This window comes from Vulpes lagopus, chromosome 10 (genome assembly GCF_018345385.1).
Source record: "Vulpes lagopus strain Blue_001 chromosome 10, ASM1834538v1, whole genome shotgun sequence".
NCBI classification, from domain to species: domain Eukaryota; kingdom Metazoa; phylum Chordata; class Mammalia; order Carnivora; family Canidae; genus Vulpes; species Vulpes lagopus.
Genome location: NC_054833.1, coordinates 18,504,886 through 18,531,653, shown reverse-complemented (window position 1 = coordinate 18,531,653; position 26,768 = coordinate 18,504,886). Strand labels below are relative to the sequence as shown.

Below are 26,768 nucleotides of genomic sequence, written 5' to 3'. Positions count from 1 at the left end.
TTGGAGGAAGAGGTCCTGGAACCAACATTGTGTGGGTAATCAATATATGGGTGTTTAAGAGTTGACTTCAAGATATCCTCTTCATATATTTTTTTAAGATTTTATTTATTTATTCATGAGAGACACATACAGAGAAGGGCAGAGACATAGGCAGAGGGAGAAGCAGGCTCCTCACAGGGAGCCTGATGCAGGACTTGATCCCAGGACCCGGGGTCATGTCCTGACCGAAGGCAGATGCTCAACCACTGAGCCACCCAGGTGTCCTGATAAGGACCTTAAATAACCCGTCTCCATCAGCACCCATGCTACAAAAGCCAATCCGAATAAACAGTGTGTACCCACGAACAGTTTCAAGACAAGTCCCCTAATAGCTTTGCAGCAAGATTCTCTATGTAGTAATATAACAGCTCAACCTCTGAATATAAAATTTCTTCTAAGATAAGAAGTTTGGCCACTAACACTAATATTATAAGGATTCCTAAAAATATTGTATCCTGGGTGGAATACTGGAGCACAAAAAAGGATATTAGGTAAAAGCTAATGGAATATGAATAAAATACAGAGGTTAGTTAATAGTAATATATCAATATTGGTTTATTAGTTGTGACAAATGCACCTTGATAATGTAAGATGTTAACCGGAAGTACTGGGTATGGAATTTATAGGAACTCCCTGTACCAACTTGGCAACTGTTCGGTAAATTTAAATTACCACTTTAAGAAAGACTATGTTAGACATATTAATGTATATCAAATGGAATTTAATTTTTATTTATTTATTTAAAAAATATTTTATTTATTTATTCATGAGAGACACACACACACAGAGGCAGAGACACAGGCAGAGGGAGAAGCAGGGTCCCTGCAGGGAGCCTGATGTAGGATTTGATCCCAGGACCCTGGGATCACGACCTGAGCCAAAGGCAGAAGCTCAACCATTGAGCCACCCGGGGGCCCCATCCTCCTCATCTTGAAGGCCTCCCTTCGCCACCAGGAGACACCTGATAGTCTGGTTTGGGGAAGGCTCTTCCGTCCGTTCAGGCAGTACTGGCAAGGAGAGTACAGCTCCAGATAGACCATGCAGATAAAAATAACATCACAAATCTAACAATTAAATTGCCATTGAAACCATGGGGCTACAAAAGTAGTCCAGGACCTACATGCTGAACCTAAACAGGGCAACTGCCTGATAAAATAAAAGATTTAAATGGGACCCAAGACTCCTAATGTAATAGAACAAATGTCCAGGATACAATTATTTTTAAATTTTTATTTAAATTCAATTAGCTAATGTATCATCATTAGTTTCAGATGTAGAACTCAGTGATTCATCAGTTGCATATAACACCCAGTGCTCATTCCATCAGGGGCCCCCTTAATGCCCATCACCTGGTTACCCATCCCCCTATCCACCTCCCGTCCAGTAACCCTCAGTGTGTTTCCTAGAGTTAAAAATCTTTTATGGTTTGTCTCCCTCTCTGACTTTTTCCCATTCAGTTTTTTTTTTTTAAATCACCCGTCATATGAAGAAGAAAATCCTGACTTTAATGAGAAAGGACAATCAGCTGACCCCTCCATCAAGATCAATCAGATGTTGGATTATCCCACATTATCCAAATCATCAAGGACTTAAAAGCAGCTGTTGTAAGAAATGCTCAACAATCAATTACAAGTTCTCTGGAAACAAATGAAAAAGTAGAAAGCCTTAGAAAAGAAACAGAAGTTATTAAAAAAAAAAAAAAAAAGAACCAAGTGGAAGTTTTAGAACTGAAAGAATATACTTACAGATATAAAACGCTCACTGGATTGGAATAAAGACATACCTTTCTTTCTGGAGCAAAGGACGTGGCCAAGCCTTAATTATTGCATCGTAAGATGAAAGCTACAGGAATAATTTTTAAAATAAACCTTTTATTTTAGTATAATTTAAAATTTACCGAACAGTTGCCAAGTTGGTACAGGGAGTTCCTATAAATTCCACACCCAGTACTTCCGGTTAACATCTTACATTATCAAGGTGCATTTGTCACAACTAATGAACCAATATTGATATATTACGATTAGCTAAGCTCTGTATTTTATTCAGATTCCATTAGCTTTTACCTAATATCCTTTTTTGTGCTCCAGTATTCCACCCAGGATACAATATTTTTAGGAGTCCTTATAATATTAGTGTTAGTGGCCAAACTTCTTATCTTAGAAGAAATTTTATATTCAGAGGTTGAGCTGTTATATTGCTACATAGGGAATCTTGCTGCAAAGCTATTAGGGCACTTGTCTTGAAACTGTTCGTGGGTACACGCTGTTTATTCGGATTGGCTTTTGTAGCATGGGTGCTGATGGAGACGGGTTATTTAAAGTCCTTATCAGGACACCTGGGTGGCTCAGTGGTTGGGCGTCTGCCTTCAGCCCAGGGAGTGATCCCGGGGTCCTGGGGTCGAGTCCCACATCAGCTCCTTCCATGGAGCCTGCTTCTCCCTCTGCCTGTGTCTCTGCCTCTCTCTGTGTCTCTCACGAATAAATAATTAAAAAAAATGAAGTCCTTATCAATCCGTGTATTAACCCACAGTCACCAGAACATGAATGCTTTTCTCCTCCACCCACAGCAACTTCCCACTGCTACCCCAGGCCAGGTGCAATGGGGGGAGCCACGCTTTGCTGGCCCAATGCAGGGGAAGAAGTTGTTGACATGACTTGTTTTTACATGCAGTTAGCCTATCCTCTTGGCATTGGCGTCTGCCTTCAAAATACGTCCAGAATCCAACCACTCTTCTCTTCCCACTGCTTCTATCTAAGGCCCCCTACGAGCTACCGTTATCTCCCACCTGAACATTATGAGAATTTCTTCACTGATCCCACTGATTCTTCCCTGGTCACTCCATAGTATATCCTCTGAGAGGCTCTGTTAAATTTTAAGTCAGCGCATGTCACGCTGCACAAAACCGTTCAATGACCCTCCCTTCTTGTGCTTGTCCTTGATGGTAACCCTTGTTTTTTAGTCCAACTTTTATCATGATACAACAAAATACAGAAAAGTGTACAAATCATATGTATGCCACTCAGTGAACTGTTAAAATTGACCACTCCCTTGTGACCACTATCCGGGTAAAGAAATAGGCCAACTCTTGGGAACCCCCCTTTGGTTTCATTCAATTATTATTCCTACTCTTTCTCCTCAAGGGTAACCAGTAACCTACTTCTAGATTAGTCTTCTAGATTAGTCTGTATCTGAATTCTATATAAATAGAGTTACACTGTATATATATATATTTTTGTGTATGGCACCTTCTCAACATTATGTCTGTGAGATTTGTCCACCTTATGCTTCTTAAAATCTGAAGACTTTACAAGGATACCCAGGACCCTGTGCCACGTTGGCCTCCAATTCCAACCCTCCTTGGCATTCTGTTATAAGTTCCTATAATTATTCCCTCTCATTTCCTCTGCCCTAGCCTTACTGGCTCCTTTCTCTTCCTCCGATTCACCTTGTGTCGCCCCTGCCACAGGGCCTTTGCACTCACTGTTTTCACTGCTGGGGAAGCTCTTTCTCCAGATATGATCCTGTCTGGTTCTCTTTACTGTGACACACCTTTACTCGAGTGTTGTCATCTCAGTGAAGACTTGTCAGGAGACCACCCACCTGCTCCCTACTCCCTCTCCCTGGTTGGTTCTTTTCCACAGCGCTTTCCAACATACTATATACACATTTGTTTCCTCTTGTTGGGAAACAAAAACACCACAAACACAGTGGTTTAAAACAATCAAATGTATCATCCCATAGTTGTGTAGGTTGGAAGTCTATTAGGTACCCGCATCTATCACTTTAAAGTCTATTAGGCTTTCTCTGCCCTGGGTCCCACCAGGCTAAAATCAAGGTGTTAGCTGTATGGGGCTCTTGTGCCAGAATCTCTGGATGAGAATCCACTTGCAGGCTTGTTCAGGTTGTTGACAGAATTCAGAGGTGAGATTGAAGTCAGTCTTTTCTAGCCATCTGTTGGTCAAGGTTTGCGCTCTGCTTCTGGAGGACACCTGCACTCCCCTTCACCCTCAAAGCCAGCCCAGGCAGGTTGAGTCCCTCTCAGGCTACCACATCTCTTCTGCCTTTCTTTTCTACTTTTAAGGATCCTTGTGATTACATTGGGCCCACTCAGATAATCCAGGAGAGTCTTCCCAATGTAACATCACCTGTTTTCCCATCTTAATTCCATCTGCAAAGTCCCCTTTGCACCAGAAGGTCACATATTCGCAGGTGTAACACTATAGGTAGGAATCATGGGGACAACATCCTGCCTCCCATATTTTCTTAGTTGTCCCATTGATTGTTCATGTCCGCCCTTCTAGAATCTATGAGGGCAGGGATCTTTGTCTGCCTGACACACACCAGGCATTCAAATATTTGAATGAATGCAGTCTGGGAGATTAGTGTAAACATCTGCCTTTCCCAATGGCACACATCTTTTTAGACTTTCTCTTCTTCTTTTAGAGATGGTCCTGACTTTTATTTTGATCTGATTTTACCCCGTCAGTGTGGTTTTCCCTGGCCCCCACACATCATTGCTTACAGCACGGTTAGTTAAGGGAATTGGCAGCACGGTAATGTCATATTTTCATGGAGACTTCTAGTTGCCACAAGAGACACACTGAGGACATGGGGTACAGAGGGGACCACAGAATGGAGGGAAGCTCAGAGGCCAGCACAAGCTGTGGAGCCTCAGGCACTCCCCCATGGAGCCAAGTGTCCAATGATTTCTTGGAACAGAACTCTTCGGGGATAGTAGAAGTAGTCATGGAAATGTCTTAAGCATTGTTTTGCTCAGTAAAAAAAAGTTTAAGACTTAGTCTGCACATGTACATTATCCAATGAAACATTTAAAAACCATTTAATCATTTGGATGTTTTTAAAGACCTGTTGCTTAATATTATGTAGACAGCCTAAATCCTAGGACGATAAAGATCTGAGCTTGGCCAAAAAGTTTGAAGCACACACAAGTAACAGATTTGCCATTTGGGTTACAGTGTGGAAAAAAAAAAATCTCTGGAAACAGATTTATGTATTAGTTTTTCACTTTGCCACCAGATGTCCTTCATGAGTAGGAAAATATGATGGCTCGAATGATATTTTGAAGTGTGAATGCCCAGCATTTTTGAATAGTTGACAGAGAAAGGAAAGTGTGAGTGGATGTAACTGCTAGCACAGACTTTTGGATGAGACACGTATTTTGAAGGCTGCTTTACAGGTGTAGCTTTCAAAAGCAGTATTTAACTCTCAAAGTTTCATCTCTCACACTCTGCAAACATTTACTCACCATATTTCCTTTCCACTCAACTCCAAATTGATGTTTTTAAAATCAGAGCACATAAGAAATAATCACATCTTTACACGAACATGAGAGATGAAAAAATTTAGTATTTTAAGTGGAATTTCCCAAGGACTCAAGGTAATGGAACCTCAGGCTCCTTGACACAAGAGCAACATAAGATATGACACTTAACTTCATTCTAGAAGGAGCCTCCTTGCAACTGCAAGACAATTCAAAGAGGACGATGCGTGATTTAGGATAAAATCAAAGATGGCAAATTGCGGTTTGTTGCTAATGATATAGTTCAAAGGGAAGTGTAGAGTGTGAGATATTTAAATTAATAAACAGCATCTTTTAAAAATAGAAATCATTTGGCCGTGTGTATTTTAAATGTGTAACAGAAATCCTCCTAAAAGAACTGCTGTCCTAAGGAGTTTGTTGTGTGAATTACCCGGTGCATTAATAACACCCAGGTATGGGATTCTCACCCTCTCTGCAGCATCACTGAAGTCGGGATAAACCTGTGTTTTATGGTGAGGGTTCCTCATTCCTTCATTAGATGGGCGGGAGTGGGACAGGCAACCTATTTCCAGAAAACTGAAGGCCATCTGCATGAGATGTCAGCCAAGCAACCAGATGTTTGATGTGGATTGGCTCCCACATCCGGCTTCTTGACCGAATTCCTCCTCTTTCCACCCAGATGTTTTGGAGACACATACAGAGAACTTAATGAAGGTTGTTCTGGCACCGAGGAAGGGGCGGTAATCTTTTAGTGTCCTGCAGGGGGCGAAGTTACCTCTGATTTTTCTCTAGTCAGTTCACACATTTCCAGCCGACTCCCAACCACACTTGCTCCTTCTCCCTTGACTCCATCCTTCCGGAATCACATCTGGACTTTTTCCAGCTCTTTAACCTGAGACTTTTCAGGGGGTGCTGGGGAGGGGTCAGAGAAGTGGGACTGGGTGAGGTGGTGGGTTAGAGATCCAGCGGTCTTGGAAAATTTCGAGGTTATGAAAATGTTAGAGCTGCATCTCTTTATCCCCCCTCTGCCCCACTATCCACTCCAAGGGTGTTTTCTAGTGTTTTCCTGCAAACACGTGCACCTGCTGGGAGTGGTGGGGACATGAAGAGAGCACCCCCTCTTCTGTGGCCTTCAGCTGAATGTCACTGCCCTCAGGGTCATTGTCATGTTTCATTTTACATATTTTCCCTCTGGCTCTTACAAGTCTTGTGTGCTCCTGTGGGGGCACCTCCTTTTCCAGCACTATTCAACAGGAACTGAGAAGTCATCTTGATGGGGATGGGAGGCTCATGGCAGACTCAATTCAGGACCCTTGCTCAGATGTTTGATACATTCAGTGCCATTTCAACCCGGGTCACAAGGTCCATCTACTTCTAACCAAATATTTAGGATAAAGGGAAGATTGTATGTGTGTACACCTATATAGTGCTCTCCACAAGATCATACGTGCATATACAATAAGTGCACATATAATAGATGGGTCACAACCTATCTTTGTGTTTTAAATGGCACAGCCCTACCTAGGTGCCCTTGTCTATGCTCAGGGGTTTTGCAGCTTTCCAGTACTTTCCCCACTGCCTCATAGGTTGGAACTGCTTTTTACTCTGCTTGTGTCTCACTAGACGTCTTAAGACGAAGGTGTGACTATGTTTGAGAAGGGAGAAGGGTCTTGGCAGGAAGCCTACATACACTTGCTGAGATTTCAGATCTTTTGATCAGAGCTCTTGGCTGCTGTGATTTTATGCACTGCGATGATTTTATGCCCAAACAAGTCCCATAGAGGAGAAAGAAGTGATGGAAGCTTTTAAATTCTAAGGATCCTGGCATCCCAGACCGAGTAGTGATGTATTTTCTTTTCACACGAAAAGAATCCCTGCTGAAGATCAGCCTTCAGTGTTGTTGAAGTTGTGTTGCCTGAGGTCAATGGCTATGGACCTTTGTAGAACTAAAGACTTCACTCTTAGAATTAAATTTGAATTAAGAAATTAAATTTGTAGAATTAAAGACTAAATGATCACTGCGTCTGGGCCCAGAGGGGAGAAAGAGCAGTTCAGTGGGTGGGGGGAGGTGAACACCCTTCCCCATGAAAAAATAGATTCTTTGAAATCAGAGGCGCTTATCGGATGTCAATCAGCAGAAACCCCAAGATCTTTGAAGTCCATGAATCCCACAGCTTATGTCTATTTGACCGGCTCAGAAATGCCTTGGACTGTGTGAACTAATAAGACTGTCAGCGAAGTTTTCCTTTTCTGATTCATGTACTTTTCGCCAAGTAAAAGATCCCAGTGTTTCAAGTGAATTTGTTTCTAGATCTATAGATCTCATAGTGTGAGAGCAAGAGGATTTGCATCCTGAATGGCAGATGGTGGTGCTGATGCTTGGGCCCTCTCCATGACTGGGAAGTGTACCTGTCATGCAAGCGCAACATGTGTCCCCTCCGCTTGATCTTGCCTAGTGCTGCCGGCAACGCTCAGCACCCGTGTCTATCACCCTGAATGGGAGCACGCCAAGCCCCATCAGATGTTTGATGTGGAATTATCTATAATAATTCACGAAAGGCCTTATTGTATCTCGATGCATGAAAATGAAAAGTTAACAGAAAAACTGGAGAAGCCCTGAAACATTACCAAAAGCAGAGGGTGGCTTTTCTGTTATATTTACCTAATTACCCCCCCCCACCCCCACCCTTCCTTTAAGATACTAGCCTAAGAAGCCAAGGCAGGGCCAGAATCAAGAGATCCATCAGGGTATCCGGCCCCCAAACCCCCAGGACCCTGGCTCTGGCTTCCACTTTGCGCCCCCCCTCCGAGGGTGTGTCCCAGCTTCCCGCAGCCGCCTTCAGCAGTCACGTGTCCGCTGAACACCCATAAAAAGACACTAAGTAATAGGAACTACTGCTGTCCTTCCCCTGTTCATACAGGTGGCAGTGACTTAGCAGCTGATTTTGCTTTTGTGTACCGAGAGCATCCAGCGAGGCCTCTTAGGCGATGGCAAACGACGGCCGGTTTACCTTAGGGCGCGGACCCCGTCGACCTAGTTCGGGCGCCTCCGGGAGAATTCCCGGGACTCGCAACCTACGCGCGGCCCGGGCGACGCCTCCCCGGAGAGGGAGGGTGAAAGAAGGGGGCGGGCCTATTCAAATGCGGGCGAGGCGCGCCCCGCCATTGGCTGCCGGCCCGTCCGTCACCGCGGGGGGCGGGGCCTCCCGGGGCTGGAGTGCGGTACCTGAGCGAGACGCGCACCAGAGAGCCCACGTTGGCCGCTGCGGGGAGCGCGGCGCCGGGAGGCGGGAGGCTGCGAGGTCGCGCGCGGGGGCGGCGGGCGCTGCTCGCTCCCGGCCGGTCGGCGCGCGGCGTTCGCGGGGCAGCCCCGGGAGCCCTGCGCCGAGAGCCGCGCCGCCTCCGCCCGCGGGGCCGAGCGGCGGTGCCCGAGAGTCGAGGGGCGCGGAGCCTGCGAGCGGGGAAGTTGCGCGTGGCGGAGGAGGCTGGCCCCTCGGGGCGCCGCGGCGGCCGGGCGGGGGTCCCCGGCGGCGGGGCGAGCCCCGCGGAGGCGCGCGCGGGGATGCTGCCGGCCGCCCGCCCCGGCTGCTGAGCCGCCCGGAGGGCGCGGGACGGCGCACGTGCGCGGGCCGCGAGGCCCGACGGTGACCGCGCCGTGACCCGCCCGCGGGCGAGAGCGAGGGCGCCGGCTGCAGCGCGGCCCGGCTCGGACGCACCTGGCCCGGACCTTGCGCCTCCGAGGGGCCCGCGCCCGCGCCCGCGCCCGCGCGTGGGGCCGCCCCGCGCCGAGCGGCTCCGCGGGCGAGCGCCCCCGCCGCCCCCGCTCCAGCCCGGGCCCTCGGGGGCGCCCCCGGGACGATGAGGGATCGGGACTGAGCGCCAGGAAGGGGAAGCGGGCCCGCCGAGAGGTGGCGGGGGCTGCTCACGCCGAGGGCCACCGCTGCGCGCCCCGCGGGGCCAGCCCGGCCGGGCGGGGATGCTGGGGCCGCGGGCGCCGTGGCTGTGCTGGTGGTGGGGGCTGCTGTGCAGCTGCTGCGGGCCCCCGCCTCTGCCCGCCGCCGCGGCCGCCGCCGCCGGGGGGGCGCTGCTGGGGGACGGCGGGAGCCCGGGCCACGCGGAGCCCACGCCGCCGCCGCCGTCCTCCACCTCCACCTCCACCTCCTCCTCCTCCTCCTCCGGCTTCCTCTACCGGCGGCTCAAGACGCACGAGAAGCGCGAGATGCAGAAGGAGATCCTGTCGGTGCTGGGGCTCCCGCACCGGCCGCGGCCCCTGCACGGCCTCCCGCCGCCCCCGCCCGCGGCGTTCCCGCAGCAGCAGCCTCGCGGGGAGCCCCCTCCCGGGCGGCTGAAGTCCGCGCCCCTCTTCATGCTGGATCTGTACAACGCCCTGGCCGCCGCCGACGACGAGGGCTGGGAGGCGGACGAGCAGCGGCGGCCGCGCGGGCCCCGCGGAGGGGCCGGCCCGTCCCCGCCCCCCGGCGCGGCGCCCCGGGTCGGCAGCAGGAGCCTCGTGGCCGCGGGACCCGGCGGCGGCGGCGGCGGCGGCGGCGGCGCGTCCGCACTGACCAGCGCGCAGGACAGCGCCTTCCTCAACGACGCGGACATGGTCATGAGCTTCGTGAACCTGGGTAAGGATCCGGGGTAGCGGGGCCCGGGCCGGGCGGGTGGAGGGGCGCCCCCCCCCGGTGCGCGGGGATGCGAGGGCGGGCGGGCTGCGCTCCCGACACCTGCGCGGCGGCGGCTGCACGTGCGCTGCGCGGGGCGCGGGGGGCGCGGGGGGCGCGGGGGGCGCGGGCTCTCGGGCTGCGGCGTTGCAGCAAGCCCGGGCCCGGGACCAGGTTAGCTGGGCTTGTGCACGGAAGGCCCGCCCGGGTGTAGCCCGCTGGGAAGCACAAGGCTCTCAACACCCTTTCCCCCTCCCCCCTCCTTCCTTTTGCACCCTCAAAGCTCCGAGTGCAAGTTTCCCCACCGGGGCCTTGTAGGGCATCTGGTAGCCGCAGCCGAGCACTTTGGCAACTTGTCGTGAGCGCGTTAAGTGGAATCGGCGGACTCGGGGGGAGGGAGGGTTTGCAGGAGAAGGTGCAGGCAGGACCCGGGAAGCTGTGCCAGACGGGGTTGGCGCGGGTTTGGGAGCGGATCCCAGCCCAGCCAGGGGGAGCCCACCCAGGCCCTTAGCTCACGTGCCGTTGGCCGGCGCCCCTAAAGCCTGAACTTTTTTCTGATCGCTGCTCCCCGAGCCGCACGGGCAGAGAAAGGGTGCGGGTTAGGGGCCGGGGCTGGGCGCTGAGCTGGTCTGAGCTGGTTGCCAGGCAACAGAATGGAAATTCAAGGGCGGCTAAATCGGGCTCCGCCACAAATGTTCTGTGGCAAACCCGGACGGAGTCACATAGCCTTTTTTTTTTTTTTTTCCCTCGAGTTTTCTCATCTAAGTGAGAGCAAGGAAAACTTTTTTTTTTCTCCTCCTCCTCCAGGATCAGTGCGTCTGATCTGTGCTACTCCTCATTCATAAAGTGACTCAGCCTAGATCAGGGATGTAGGGGATGCGTTCTGGGCAGGGAGATGTGGGGGCGCAGGGGTCACCTGGCGGGGGGGGTGTCCGCGCACTTCCCGTGTGAGACGCGTGGCCCTGCCCAGGCCCCAGAGTGGGTTACCAGCCACTTGTCAGAGCCATGTCAAAGACGTCTGTCCTTTGACATTATTTACTTGAACGATCACTGGGTCTGTGAGATGGTTCTCAGCTCTGCTGGGCTTTGGGGGAAGAAAGGAATGGGGGCCCAAGGGGGAGGTCCCGTTGGCATCCAACCCGTGCAGAAATCCTCCTGGGAAATTCATGAAACAGAATCTCACAGGGAGTGGAGGCTCAAGGCCTGCCAATCTGGCTACTTGCAGTGCCAGGAGTACTGATTGGGTAGGATTTTTCACAATTTATTGGAATCAAATCCAAGGTTGAGGCACCTCCAGGAAGCCTTCTAAGGACTGACTGCAGTCAGTAAAGTTTGCAGGGAGGGACGGTGTGGAGGGCCAGCGCTCTTCTTATTCTGCTACCTTCCCGGCTTCTTCTGGCTCAGTGAATTCCATCTCTTGCCATCCCCCTCCCTGGTGTCCTGACAGCCTTGGGGGAAGATGTTTTATTACCACTCGGGGTAGTCCCAACCTGGGCAAAGTGGAAGAATGGTACTTCTGGCTCTTTGATGGAGACTCATTTACAGTCTCTGGAGAACAGTTCCTGGGCTTATTAGACCAGAGCGCTAGCCTTAGCTGTCCATTAGCATCACCTGGGGGCACCTAAGGGATGCTGGGGCTGCTCCCAGAGCAACTAAGTCAGAGTCTTTGGGGGTGGGCTCTGGTAATTTTTTTTTTTTTTTAAAGAACCTTTGGTATTTCTAATGTGCCATCATGGACACAGGAGATGCTGATGTGTGATGGAAATTAAGGTTATCCGAGTCAAATATTAAAAGCAGTGCTTCCTTATGTTAGTGCTGCACATTAGAATCACCTGGGGGGTCTTAAAAGTCAAGATGCTCAGGGGGTGCCTCATATCGATTAAACCAGTGTCTGGGGTGGAAGCCAGGTATCCGTAGTTTTAAAGATTCCTCATGTGAATCCAGTATTGGGGAACCACTGCCAAGGTGCTATTTGCAATTGTTAGAGTTGGCTTGAGGCAGAGTTTGTAAAGGATGGTGACATTTACTGTGTTTAAAGACCTCTAAATTCTCCTCGTTCCTTGCTTGTCTGACCTTTCCTGGTCTACAGGTACACATTGGTTCTGAGTCACACTGCTTGGAGCTGGTTTTCAACTAAGCCTGCTAAGGTGATGGCTTAACTTATATTTCTCATAAGGGAAACTTCAAGGTTCCAAAAAAACAACATGGAGAAACTCCAAGAGAATTCCACAGAAGTGTCATTTCAGGCCTGGGACAGGCTAATGTGGAACTGGCAGAGATTCCTGGGTAGGAAACTGCCCCAAGCCCCTCCTGTCATAGCACTGGGCTTTCTTTCCGTCTACAAGTTGTCACTATCTGTAGGTCCAGCCGTGGAGTCCACATGGGCGGGGGTGGAATGAGGATGGGGGGGAGACCTTTTCCAGGTAAGTAGAATCCAAGTCACAAGCCATGCCACCTGCCAGTCCAACAATTCTGTTTAATCGTAATCCATTTAGCTGTAGGAAAGAGGATTTCAGAATGAGAGGCTAAAATGTGATAAAATCTGATTATCATAACTCTGAGCATGAGGACAGTTCATTTGAAGAAAGTAATTGCTTAGCAATATGGATTCTTTGAATAAGGATGTTGGGAGAATTCTGCAGATTTCCATGTCCGGGGCATGGTAGCTGCTGCATCACAGGACTCATTTAAGAACCTACAGAAAGTTACAGGTTTTAAAGTACTTTTACCCTGAGTGAGTCAGGTAAATAAACTGAAAGTATGAGAAAGTGACACATAGTTGTAAACATCTTTTTTTTCCCTGAGAAGAGAGAACAATTTACTCATGAAACACATTTAAAACATCCTGAGCCTTCTCAGCCAGAGTGGCCATCAGGAAGTATGAATCAACAATTAAGTCGCTCCCACAGATCCCAAATGCTGGTCCCTCGACCAGGTCACTGTTGTTGAAGTTGACTGTCTTAAATGCCCTGGGTGAATAGGCTGGAGGTGTGTAACCTCGGTAGCACCAACTGGCTGGTGTGCAGGGTGCCTGGACGGGTGGGTGCCTTCATTCAGGGCCACAGATGCCATTTTCTGCTTGTTTTCCAATGCTAAAAATGTCTTGGCAGTCCCATAAGCAGGCCTGCCAATTTGGTGACCTTGGAGAAGTATCCTGAAATATCCTTTAGGACTTAAAATTCACCTTCTTAGAAAAGCCTTCTCTAACCCCTCTATAGAAAAACGTGCTGTCTTCACCCCCCCCCCCCCCCCTACTTCTTTACAGTCACAGAACTCTGCTTATTCCCTTTGCTCGGGCTAATCACGAGTTTTTTTTTTTTTTTTTTTTCCTTTTAAAATTTGCTTACTCGTCACTCCTCTGGGTGGCAGCCTCAAAAGGCAGTCAGGCTTTATCCACCATTGAAACCTAAGTCTTACTATCATGCGGAGCACATAGAAGATGCTTAATAAAGACTGAATTAATGAAAAGAAAGACCTATCCTTCATTTAAAATTCCTATTTCAGTAATCTGGAAGGTCTGATTATTTGGAAGTCATATACCTGATTTCTGTTAAGTCAAAGACATTTGAAGTAAAGGCATTTATTTAGGACGTGGAAATTAATGGCATCTGATGTCTATCGTAATGCTTTATTAATACACCTTTTTTTTGGTTAGTTACCCATATGTGTATTTCTGATGTGCATCACATTTAAGAGTGGTGCAGAGGTTTCCTTAAATCTCTGCATTTCAGACTTCATTTATTTTGAATTAATGAGGTGTTGATCTCTAGATGCTAGGGTAAAAATGAAATAAAAAACTCAAATTATGCTCAGAAAAGGGAATCGGTATGTATTAGTACAAGTAACAAGAAACTTATTGTACTAAAAATACTGGCAATCTTCTGAACAAAATTACCCTTGGGAAACATAAATTAGAAGAAAAATGGAATACTCCCTACTTGTATTTGTAACCAGATACACTGTACTGTCTTTTTCTCATAAACATAGAATCAGTGGTACTATTTTTCATGGAGGCTGCCTGTACTTATGAAGATTTTTGTTAGCAGAAAATAAATCCCTGCCTGCAAGCTACTCACAGCGATTGTAATTTGGAGAATTTGGTTGCCAGAGTGTGGTTCAAAGGAGCAGGAGATGTCCTAAAGAAATTTCAAATAGTGGTATTTCAACAACAACAAAAAAAAGTTGTACAAAGTGTTCTTAAACTCAGATCAAAGGGCAAGCAGATATCATTGTTTCGACCTCAGATGGTGTTTCCTCTGGTTGTCCTTCTAAGAATGGGTATAAGTCCTTTTTAAATGTGCTGAATCATGCTTAGTTCCTCTCCTGAAGAGCCCACCTCTGATTAGCTTGGAGGAAGGATTCCTACTGATAGAAAAATCCGTGCGTCGGGGGAGGGGAGCAGGAATGACATTCAACACTTTATTCAGAAGGTGCCCTCACAGTTTTCAGAGTTGAGCGACTTTAAATGTCTGATTTCAAAGTAATATTTTACTTAAATACGGGGGTGGGTGGGTGCATGTGGGTGTCAACGGTGGTTGCTTAGCAGACTCCCGAAGATGACAGCCCCGGACATCCTGCCTCACCCTCAGTTGCAAGAGCTGAATTAGAAAAGGAACACAAAGGGGCACCTGGGTGGCTCAGTGTTTGAGCATCTGCCTTTGGCTCAGATCTTGATGCCAGGGGTCCTGGGATCCTGGCCCACATGGGGCTCCCCCCCACGGGGAGCCCGCTTCTCCCTCTGCCAGTGTCTCTGCCTCTGTCTCTGAACAAATAAAATCTTAAAAACAAAAACAAAAACGAAGAGGGTGACATTTCTTGGATGATTCACCAGCGTTCTTTGATTTTTTTTTTTTTTCCACAAGTCTGTCCTTCACTCTCTGCCCTCCCTTCCTGTATTTGAAAGTTAGTGCATGGAATGCTTATTTTTTTCTTAATATAAAGCCAGGACAGCTTTCTCTTAATTTTTCTATACTGAGCCTCATCCTGCTTTTTCTGTCTTTCCTCTTGCTTGAGTTTTAGTCACCTCATATTCTTTGGCCCTTCCAAAGAATAGGGCAGGAAAGCAGGCAATAGGGATTTTCATCAGACGATTGTGTTCCTGGCTAGAAGCTTCCATAAATACCTAAGTGAAAGGAGTAGAAATCGGTATAGAAACTCTGAGAGATGAACAATTGACAGTCCTCCTGGATGTAAACAGCTGTCACACATTAACCTTTCTGTGCCCACCCTCATGGCGGTGGCCATGGCCAAGCCCAACGAAGCAGCCGGCAACGGCCCTGTCCCCCAGGGCCTGGTGTGGGGCACAGCTGCCCACTTCTCTTGTATTCTTCACAAAAAGCTGACACCTTTTCCTCTGTTTTCATTGTGACAGCTTGCTGCTTTTATTCAAGCCCCTTCTCTCCTCTAATAACACCCCCACTGGCCGTGCTGTCTTTCAACCCTTGCCCTCTGGAAACTGGGAAGCTGGAGATTGGCTCCAGTCTTACCTGGAATATAGGAAAGTGGTGACAGTTAAATCAAGGAGAAGGAAAACCGTTTTTTTTTTTGTTTTTTTGTTTTTTTTTTAATGCAAGCAGGACTCACTCAAGGAGCAGGGCCATCACCCTTCTGAAGTTTTTGAGAGCGTCAGAAATTCTCAGAACTTAGACTTGTAGCTGCTCATCTTCCTCTTGGAAGCATTAGAAAATAATTGTAGTTCTCTGAAGTTGATGGGATTTTTTTGTTCTCTATCATTTTTTTTCCCCCACTGTAAATATAGTATTTCAGTCCCCTGTGTATAAAATTAGACTCTGGAGCTGGCTGGGGACATGGCTCCCTTCCATAACATTGTTTTATCTGGGGAAACATGCCCAAGCAACAGACCCCTCCCCCAATTTTATTTTTTATTTATTTTTTAAAAATCTTCATGAGAGACACAGAAAGGCAGAGACCTACAGAGGGAGAAGCAGGCTTCCTGCAGGGAGCCTAATGTGGGCCTCTATCCCAGGACCCCTGGATCATGACCAAGCCAAAGGTTTGATGAGTGTCTACTCATCCACTGAGTCACCCAGGTGCCCAAGCAACAGACCTCCTATTTTTTTTTTTAAGGATTTTATTTATTTATCCATGAGAGACAGGCAGAGGCAGAGACATAGGCAGAGGGAGAAGCAGGCTCCATGCAGGGAGCCCGATGTGGGACTCTATCCTGGGACTCCAGGATCACACCCTGGGCTGAAGGCAGGCGCTCAACTGCTGAGCCACTCAGGCATCCCCAGACCCCCATTTTAAAGCAAGGTTTTCACTATCCTAAGTAGGAAGTTTGGGATTTTTGGTAAATCTATTACCCATAGATCATAGGATTTAGAGCTTTAAAGGCTTTGCATATCATCTAATCACTTCTCTGCAGTTAAATTTGTTTGATTTAGTCAGGACCCTTTCTTCTTCACTGCTGTTATATCTTAAGGCTGAGGGACAACCACAGAGATCCTAATACATCAGAGGAATAGGGCCATAGAGCCACTGGTCAGGCAGGAGTGGATAATTAAGGAGAAATTACAAAAGCATGCAAGAGCACTGCCCTGGGCGAGAGGTAGGGAAGCTCAGATCTGGAATTTTGTGGGTTTTCTCTTCGTGGGTAGCATTCTCTCCTAGAACTCAGCTTTTGGAAAAGAAAAAGCAGGGCATGTCTATAAATATCCCCTTGTTTGGCATGCCGAAGCACGGAGGACCCCAAAGAATTGTTCTCTGCTCTGAAAGTGAGTTGAAATCCAGGTTGCTATGAGTGGCATTGTTCAACTGATATCTCCAGGCACTGATTCTCTTCCTGCCCTTCCCGAGTCCATTCTTAAAACGATTGGGTTTATAATAGCAGTGGTATCTAAATGACATCAGGTAATTCCTTGATGGGTCCCCACGGTCTTGTTATCTCTAGCCCAGTCCCAGATGACTGGATAGAAGACTCCCCTTTAGACATTTTTGCAGAATGAGGTTCTGGTTCCGAGCGGGGCTGCCTTCCTGACTTTCAGGTTCACGGGCACACGCCCTTGATTACTGATCCTGCTGGATAGGCTGGGCCTCAGCCGTCCTTGCTTCGTTTTGCTGATTTTTTTTTTTTTTTTTTGGCTCAGATTGTTTTCTCATCATCCGAGAGCGAGCTTGGTGGGGGTGGCTGGGTGGGGTGGGGTGAGTGCGAGGCTCTGCCGCAGGCAGAAAACAGTGTCTCCCGAGCCGAGCCGAGCCGGGCCCTGAGCCCTCTACACACTGAACTTTGATATCCGCCTCCATCCTCATTATGACTCTCCTGCCACTTACCCTTTTCACCTTGTCCCGAATGTGACTTCCAGCCTCAGACATCTGTGTGTGTTGATTGTTGTTCCTGTGTTTACAGTCTTGTTGGCTTCCTGTCCATGAACACAGGCTGGCAAAAAAAATTCTGATTCGTGCATCAGCAGAGCGTGAGCTAATAACCCTGTGGTTGGTGTGAGCGAGTTTAGGTGCTGATTAGGTTGGGAGATTTTGTATAATTGGCCTTGCTTCAATCTCGGACACCAGTTCTTTCCTCTCCCCTCATTCACATCTATGAATTACGTTGAAATATTCTAAAGACAGAGCTTTGGGAACTACAAACTCAGGTGCAAGTACTTTTACTTCGTTTCCCCCCCCCCCCCCCAGGTTTTATTTGAACACTCCCATGTCAGAGTAAGTTAACGGAGAAGCTGTGCATTTGAAAACATATATATGGACTTTATATTTTTTAGAGCAGTTTGAGGTCTATAGCATGATTGAGTGGAAGGTCCGGAGATTTCCCATGTACTCCTCACCCCCATAACCATTGCCTGGGTTGCTGTCAACATTATACTTGAGGAACTGACCTTGATCATCGTTAGCACCCCAATTTCATTGATCACCTTAGGGTTCACTCTTGATTTCAAACATTCCCTGGGTTCGGACTGATGGAGGACCTATATCTCTCATTATGGTATCACCCAGAGTCATTTCACTGCCCTTAAGCTCCTCTGTGGAGAAGCTGTACATGTAACCAGAAAAACAAACCAACGGGAATATGAAAATTCAAAATCGGCAGTTTTGTGGGGGGAAAAAAACAAAATGCCTTTGTTGAATACTGTTTTGTTTCTGTGGTCTTACCACATTGGTGTATAAATAAGGATTTCGATGGACTCCGTAGACCTTATTTTGTGCTTCTGTGTGTGTTGACCCCAAATCCATTAGAAATCCCTCCTCCCACCTTTTTTTTTTTTTTTTTTAAAGTCTGGGAGTTTAAAAATCTTTTTTCCTCCACATACTTTCATTGAGGTGTCTGTCACCATAGTACCTAGACAATCCCTTAGGCAGAGATATGAGCGATTAAATTTCTCCCTGGCTTGTGCCCTGTTTGATCCATGCTCTGCAGGATTTGGGGGAGTCAAGCCTGAAGAATGGACAAGAATTATAGGAATTCTGTGCTTGTAAATTGTTGAAATTTGGGGGGTGGGTTAGGGGAGAGATGAAATATTTTTCCTTCCTTTCTGAAACCATATTAGAACTTAAGAGTGCCTTTGGATTGAGAAACTCACAAAAATATGTTTTACTGGCCCTAAAGGCAGGATCAGGGGACCTTAAAAGATTTCCTCAGGAGAGACTGTTTTGATTAGATTAACACTAAATTAATGGAGACCCCATAAATCTAGATGTCTTTGTAAGTGATATGTAGAGTAAGCTTGTTTTCTTTGAACTGTTTTCTGTAAGATAGGGCAACACAGATAAACGGTAAATAAGAAAATAACATAACTCTAAAAGGTTGCTGTTGAACAAACAGCAATTTGAGATGTTTTGGGAACTTGTGGGTATTTTTTTTTTAAAATATGTATAAGCATTGTACAGGTGAGACACTTCATGAATTCTCAATTCTCATGCAACCCTCCATTTTATACCAAATTCTAGCTCAATCCCCCTGCCTCCCCACTCCCTCCCCCACTCACAATGAAACCTCCCAAAAAGGGGGGAGATCTTGGGGCCCTGGTGGTATCAACGCGCTTGAGAAGTTTAGCTTGGGTCTGTAACGTCTGACTTAGGATGTGCTGTGGTTTAAGTACAGCCCTCTGGTAGGATAGAAGCTTGATGGAGCCCTAAGTGAAAGGACACCACAGGGCAGGACTAAGAATAGCGAGGAGGACCTAAGTGCCTCGGCCAAAGACCTTTGGAGAGTTGCACTTCTCCCAGGGGGCCACGGAATAGGCCTTTGCATTTTTATGGGGATCTGTGTACAGTGGAATCCCTTAACACCAGCTTTGGGAACTGCTCCCACAAATCCCGGCACCTTGGTTATTTCATTTGCTTAGTTGAGGGCATTTGATGCCTATTGTTAGGCACGCACATTTGTTATCCTCATTACAAGATGTGGAATCCAACATGGCTTCAGGGATGTAGGTAGGTCCCCAGTGGAGGATAGCTTCCTTCTCTCTTCTGCTTTTCCCTTTTCTTCCTATTAGTAAATTTAGCAACTCCGTTGCATTAATTTCCTCTTTCCTCTCTGTTCTTTCCTCATAGTGTTGATGCCTTTGGTTGCTCATTGACCTAACACAGCAGATTCATATGCGTGCCCATGAGTCTGGTGATGTTATACAAGCAAAATGACCCATCAGCCCCTAGAATGGTTAAGTTGCTGGTTTTCTTAATGGTGCTGGAAAGTACTTATGGCCAATTCAATGTAGACTTGGGGAAAGAGTACGTGATTAAGATTTAGGATGCTTGAATTGATGCTCTAGTCTCTGTGCTGTCCCTTTTTATCCTATCTTGTTCAAGCCACTTAGGGAATTTCTTGGTCTTCTTCCTTGTAAAATAGCTTTCCTCGTTTGTAAAATGGGAGAGCGTTGGCTAGATCAGCATTTTCCAAATAGTGTTTTGTGGAACGCTACTTTTCCAAAATGTCCTGCAGAGGATGATCATGGAGAAATCTCATTTATATCTCTTTCCCCTCTGAGAGTTACAAGTCTACCGGTGCATTAAAGCTCTGACCAGCCCAGCAGTGAAGAAGTCTGCCTATTTGCTTTTATAGGGTTTTCTCTGAATTCACTTTTGCTCTGTAAGTGCTTTCTGTGTCAGACTCAGGCCTCTATGCCCCCAGATCCACTCCTGAACTTTCCCCCCGTCATCTTTGTGGAGCTGGGGGTGGGGGACCCCAGGCTAGCTGCTCCTTGCTCTTCTGGGACTCCAGCTGTTTCTGGAAGGGGCTGCCTTATTCCACCTCCTGCAGGCGCCCCCCCCCCCCCCCCCCGCTCCAGGGGGCTCCTCTTTCCTGAGGGTGGATGTGGCCTCCTGCTTCTGCCAAGCCACGGGGTTGTGTCTCGCCATAACCTGTTTGGCTGCTTGACTCTGTCACAGCTTTCCACACCACCTGCTCCCCGCATTAAATCCCCTCCGTTGTAAACACTTGCAGGGATTTTGCTTTGCCTGGTTGGATTCTTGGTGGCCATGACCTCTTAACTCAGTGGAACACAGAGAAGCTCCAAGGAGAGAGTGTCAGGACTCAACACTGGGAATCTGCCCTGTTGCGTTTCTCTGAATGATGCTTTATTTTTTAAATCCGCTTTCTTGATAGACTAAGCTGCTTATTTCAAGCGTAGGCCTTGATGAGTGTTGACACAGACACGTACCTGTGAAACCACCACCACAGTCAAGATAATGAACATATCCTGAGCTATTCTTTTAAACACCTGCCTATGCCGGGGAATGAAATAATCCTAACACAGGAACTTCAGTGAAAATCCCCATTTTTCATGGATGACGTTGCTCTTCGTGCATTCATCTCACAAGCTTTGAACATCCTGAAGAAAGGAATTTGCTGAAGATGTTTGTGAATGGTTATCTTGGAACAGAGAACTGTGGGGGTCAAGCCTTCCTGGGGTCAAGCTTGCTCTCTGCAGCTGTGATTGGCTTTTATCCTATAGCTCACCTCCCATATTTATTTTAGGAAATAATAGCAAAAATAGGCAAATAATCTTTTCTAATTTCGAGATCAAGCATACTGGGGTACTTTTGGGTTGTTAGCGATCCTGTTGACATCTTGTTTCTAAATACTCAAGTTTAAAAGATTTGATCCTTCTGGAAAACATCACAAAGATGCTTTCCTGTGTTTCTGTTTTAAATTCTGGCAATTTAGGTAGGGCACAAGTCCAAGAAATTTATGAAAGTAGACTCCAATTTACCCCTAACTTTTCCCCTTATGCTCATCCTTCTCCAAATGTTCTGTAAGTTTAAGTGGAAACTACATTTTTTTTTTTTTGCAAGAAAACATAAGTATTGTATTTCTTTATGGTCTTTGCCTGGAAGAATGACTGATGTCACTTATTATCCTATTATCTCAACAAGGCAAAAACCGAGACTTTTATAGCTGCAAACTCATACTGAATATTAGTAGATAGTAAGATAGGGGAGAATTTGGAGAAAGTTACTTGGAGTTGTATTAATGTTCCTAATAGCTCAGGTCTCATAATGGAATAGCTTCATGAAGTTACCTGGCCATGTCCTAATTCTGGACCAAGGGAAGCTGCTTTTGCCTTTCTACCCACTTTCTCCTTTCCCCTTGACTTCTGTCCCCATCACTCTGCTGTCCCAGGTCGTCGTCTTGCTTTCCACAAGACTTTGTCACTTTGAGACCTTTTTTCCACCCCCTCCTCTGAAAGGACTGTACAGCTAGCCATAAGGCAAAAAAAAATTTCTCCTTAGCTTCTGTAATGCTACTTGCTCCCTCTTGGTTCTTTGTCTATCCTATAGACTCCTGCTGTATTTTGGGACATTTCCTGAAAAGCAGCAAAAGATTGAGAAGGGTTGGCATGTGGCATTAGACCTACCCGTGGGGCTGAGATAGCCATGGGGCCGGGGGTTGGGGGAGCACACCCAGGTACGGGACTCAGGAGATGAGATGTGGCCACAGGGCATGATGTCAGGCAGGTGCTAGGCTTTCAGTGCCCCGCCACAGAGATGATGTGGCCTGGGGATGGGGAGTTTGGCAATTGGGGTAGTCAGAGGGCCAGAGTGAGCCAGCGGAGGTCTGTCCGTGCTGAGCACCTGTGGATGTGTTCCTTTCTCTTTCTCTGCCCTTTGTATTCAGAGTGTGGTCCAGGCGTGATGTGGCTCCAGAATCCTTTGGCACTGTGCTTTTCAAGCTATCTTTGCACAAGAACCAGTTTTTTTGGTTTTATTTTTAATTTATGTGGACCTATGCTTTTGTTAAGATCCACCAAAAATGAGTTATTAGAAAAGTGAAATGGAAAAAAAAAAACCCAAATCCATATAAAATCAACCCTCAATCTTGCATTATTGGATTCCATTGATATGAAATTACTGAATTACTGTCAAACTGAGCGGCCTCCACTTTTGTACTTGTTGTGGGCTGGTGACAATTGGTGGGTCAGCACAGATCTCGAGTATTTGTTAAGGAGCAGATTCTTGAACCTGGCAGGCTCTGGGGCATTTGGTGTGGGAATCTACCAGGGTCTGGGAACCAGGGAGCTGGGCACCAGGATGAGGCCTCAATCTCTGCCCTCCTCCCACATCCAGCCAATGGCTAGGCTTGCTGTTTCTGCTTCTGAGATCTTTCCCTTCCACCGGTTTTCTCCATTTTTTCCCCAGGTTCCCTGCATGAGGTCTCAGTGATGTTGGCCTGGATTTCTGTGTGCTCTCTCCTCCCTGGCTAACCCACTCATGCATCTCTGCTGGCTCGTCTTTCTGCCCTCCCAGCCCTCCCTTCCCTGGATCCTCATGGTGTCCTGAATAAAGCCCCAATGCCCCTCTGAGTCCCACCCCTTTGAGCTTTCCCCTCCTGCACCCATCTTTGTGTGTGTTGTCCTTCTGTTAGCCAGTCTCCCCGTGATTGCCTCCTCTTGGCCTTTATTTCTCCCGAGTTTTAACGATGATATTGCACAACTGCCCATTTCCACATTCTCCATTCTACTCTTTATCCCTGGGTTCGAATCCATCTCATCCTGGTAGCCTTTCTGACAGGGGCTCACCCACATGCCATGACCCTTTGGAAGAATGTTCGGAGCCTTCCTTAGTGTGCAGAATGCCACAGAGCAGCTTGGTAACTTCAGATGTGCCTTTGCACATGAGCTCCGTGTGGCTCACAGGAAGGGTGTGGGAACCTTGAATTCCAGGGTTGGCCCGGATTTGGGCAAATCACCTTCAGCCACAACTTCTCAGATTCACTATTGTGTAATATTTTATTCATCTTGACACCTCCCACCCCCAAGTACCTAACCTGGTACCTTAACCTTTTTGATCCTGAATAAGCGCTCACAAAGGTCTGTTTGTCCAAAAATAAAACTGGGTGTATGCGTGTCTTCTTTGTCTCTTCACCAATAACTTCAAACATTTGAGTGAGAGAATTATAAACTGTGAAACACCTTGCAGATAAGAGAAATGCTCTTTAACTTCTTTCTGTTTGCAACAGTTTTAAAAAAGGGACCTTGCCTTCTCCCTTTAGGCTTTATGTTCTGTGACTTTCTAGATGGTTTAGGGGAAACAAAAAAGCCCTCAGGAAGAAGAAATATTATTTTCCCTCTGTCTGATGTCATTATAACTTTAATAAGTATTAGTAGGAGTCAGAAAGAATTGCTGCTGAGTCTGAATTTAAATTTCCTGGTTGTGCCACGCAGAAAGCTTGCATGCGAGGAGGCACGACGCCTGCAGGTGCCGACACAAAATACTTATCTTGTCAGCCTCTACTTCAGGCTCGATGGCTTGGCTTACATCGCGAAGGTGTTAGACACTCTGTTTACGTAAGGGCTGAGGGGGTGACATAATGTCTATTGAAGCAAACTCACTTAGCTCCCCACTAGGCAACAGGGAGCATTTAAAACCCAAAGACAGATCAAAGCCATGGGCAGGGTTGAGATACCCCTACCCAGGAGCAGAGAGGTCTGGCCAGGGGGAGGGTGGTCTCTTGGTTGGTTGCCCGAACAGACGTGCGTTATTGCCTCACTGTATTTCCAGAGCGTTGGTGAAACAAATTAGAATTCATCTCTGAGCGGCTGATCCAGGGAGACTGCCTAAGTAGGCACAAGCATGTCCAAATAGGTCGGAAAAAATGTCAAATTGTAGTAAGCACATGCAAGATGTGATGTTTCTCTTTTTTTATAGACTGTTATAAAAGTTGTTTAAAATTAAACAGCTCTTCAGTACTTAAATTATGTGTAATGAGACAGGTAGGTCCTGGAACCGAAAACACCCCCCCCTTCTCCCACTTAAACTTTGCTCTCTCTACCAGAGTATGCAAGACATAACCACTTTCATTTCCATGATAGATAGTAGCCTTAGGATGAGAGGAGTTGTCCGAGGGACAGAGACCGAGCTGACACTTGTCCGAGGGAGAGAGACAGAGCTGATACCGGCCATCAAAGGAGCAGATCCAGTTCTCCACGTTTTGTCCGATGAACTGTAAGAGTCTGGCCAAGAGGGATATGAGATGACTTCAGATTCCTATTTGTCAGTGATGACCTTGCATATATAATTTTAAGATATGTATAAATGTAGAGGGAGGTATTATTATATAGTATATATTCCCTTTACCTGACTCCCACCCAATTCGGCAGGGTTTTTTTTTCCCCCCTCAACTTTATTGAAGTATTAGTGACAAATAGAGATTGTATATATTGAAGGTGTGCATGATGATGATTTGACACAAGTGATTGTGAAACGATCACCACAATCAAGCTAATGAACGTATCCATCATGTTTTATAGTGGTCATTTTCTCTGTGTGTATGTGGTGAGAACACCTGAGATCTACCCTTCCAGCACATTTCAGGTATACAGCACAGTATTAACTATATAGTCACCATGCTATCCGTTAGATCTCTAGAATTCAACACGTGTAACAAAGTTTATACCCTATGACCAACGTCGTCCCATTTCCGTGTATGCCTGCCCCAGCCCCTGCAACCACCACTCTACTCTTGGCTTGAGTTTGTTTCATTAGATTCCATATATAAGTGGTATCATGTAGTGTTTGTCTCTGTGTGTCTGACTTATTTCACTTAGCGTAATGTCCACCAGGTTCATCCATGGTGTGTCAGGTGTTTCATGGTGTTTCCTTTCTTAAGACCGAATAATACTCTACTGCACGTATCACAATCCTTTTACCATTCATCTGTCCATGGATACTTAGATTGTTTCCATATCTTGACTGTTTTTTTTTTTTTGGGCTGTGTTTAGGAATAAGTAATAGTATATAATGTTGCATTATTCAGGATTTCTAAGGTTAAGGCATCTTGGCTGTTGTAATCTCTGTCCTCTCACTTTTTTTTTCCCCACTTGGCCAGCTCTTGTTAGAGTCACAATTTATCTTGTGTCTGTGGTCCATTGTCTAACTTCTGTTGTCTCAGTGTGGGATGATAGTAGACACTCTTTCCTAAAGCAAATGGGTCATCGCCTTGACTTTTTTTTCACCTGGGTTTTCAGGACAGTAGAGATGCCTGCTCTTTCTCATGCACTTGATCTGTCTCATTGGGTGTTCGATTTTCGTGGCCCTTCTGGTGCTCGGGGCCTGGCTCATAGGAACCTGAACTCAGAATCGAAACTTCTCCTGAAGTACCACCTTGCATCACTAAAACCACAGAGACAACCGGGGTAGCCCTGTTAACGCTACAAAAATAAAATATGTCACTAGAACATTTCGCTGGAATGAGAGATTTATTTCCATGATTCTCTAAGGTCAGCTACAGTACATACTTTTTCCTACTGGGCAGCAAACATGTTTTACCAAACTCTTACCTAAGTGCTTTGCATTTACAGTTCCACAATGAATTCTTGGCTTCCTCCATGTTGATTTCTGCAAATATTTTGATTTACTTCTACACCTTTCTTGATGAAGCAAATTCCAAGTTGCAGTTCATCTTTTAATTTTTGCCAACATTTTATCGTGAAAAACTCCAAACAAACAGAAAAGTGGAAAGATTTTACAGTGACCACATACCACCACCCCCCCCAAAGAACTCAAAAGGAAAAAGAAATCTGTTTATTAAAAAGTTCCCATATAGCACATGAAGACAAGTATATAGGTTCTATTGTCACATCCTTTTAAATTCTGGAAGATACAGTGACAGTGTGCCTCGGATGGAATGGGATCTGAGGCACTGGGTGACATACCCTGACAAAAAAGTTCCTTAAGCCCAGGGAGTGTAGAAATGACAGATTTAATTTGGTTGTCCCGTATGTGTACAGAGCTCCCTCAGGGCACCAGGCTAAGCATTGACTCTAGTAGGGAGGGTGAGATGCACTTGCTGCCCCCAGAGAAGGAGGCAGACGTATGGGCACCTAACCCTGACGCCAAACAGAATATGGTGGTGTCTGTGATAAAGACACCTATTTTTTTTTTCAGGATATTATGGGAGCACCAAGGAGGAGGTGATTAATTTATGGGGAGACATGACATTCAGGCTGAGTGTAGAAAGAAGAGTTGGCTTTCTGCTGGTGGATGTGGGAGGCCCAGGCATTCCTGCCTGATGAAACCATGAGGGGAATGGCAGTAGGGCGTTGGGTATAGTGAGGTCTGAGGTGCTGGAGCTGAGGCAAGTGGACCTGGAGGTGATATGGGACTCGGTGGGTGAGGAGGTCGAAAAGGTAGGCTTAGGCCTTCAATATTCCTCAGGGAGGAATATTGAAACAATTCTGAGGAGTTTGGAATTGATTTTGTAGGCAGTGAGTTGCTACTTAAAACTTTTCAGGAAGGCTGTGGAATGGCTGATGTGTGCTTAGGAGGATATTTCTGGTAGCAGTGTGGAAGAGGCTGGAGATGGGGAGGCCAGC

The 26,768-nt window shown here is 46.9% G+C and overlaps 1 protein-coding gene across 1 annotated transcript in view; it reads left to right on the top strand.

Annotated features, from left to right (window-relative positions):
* The first annotated feature begins 9,293 nt into the window (after window positions 1–9,293).
* Window positions 9,294–26,768, top strand: part of BMP6 (bone morphogenetic protein 6) — a 147,850-nt gene continuing 130,375 nt past the window's right edge. The window contains exon 1 of the mRNA XM_041770447.1: window positions 9,294–9,948. Within this exon, the coding sequence (XP_041626381.1) occupies window positions 9,297–9,948 (652 nt within the window). The 5' untranslated portion in view covers window positions 9,294–9,296. The remainder of the gene's footprint in view (window positions 9,949–26,768) is intronic.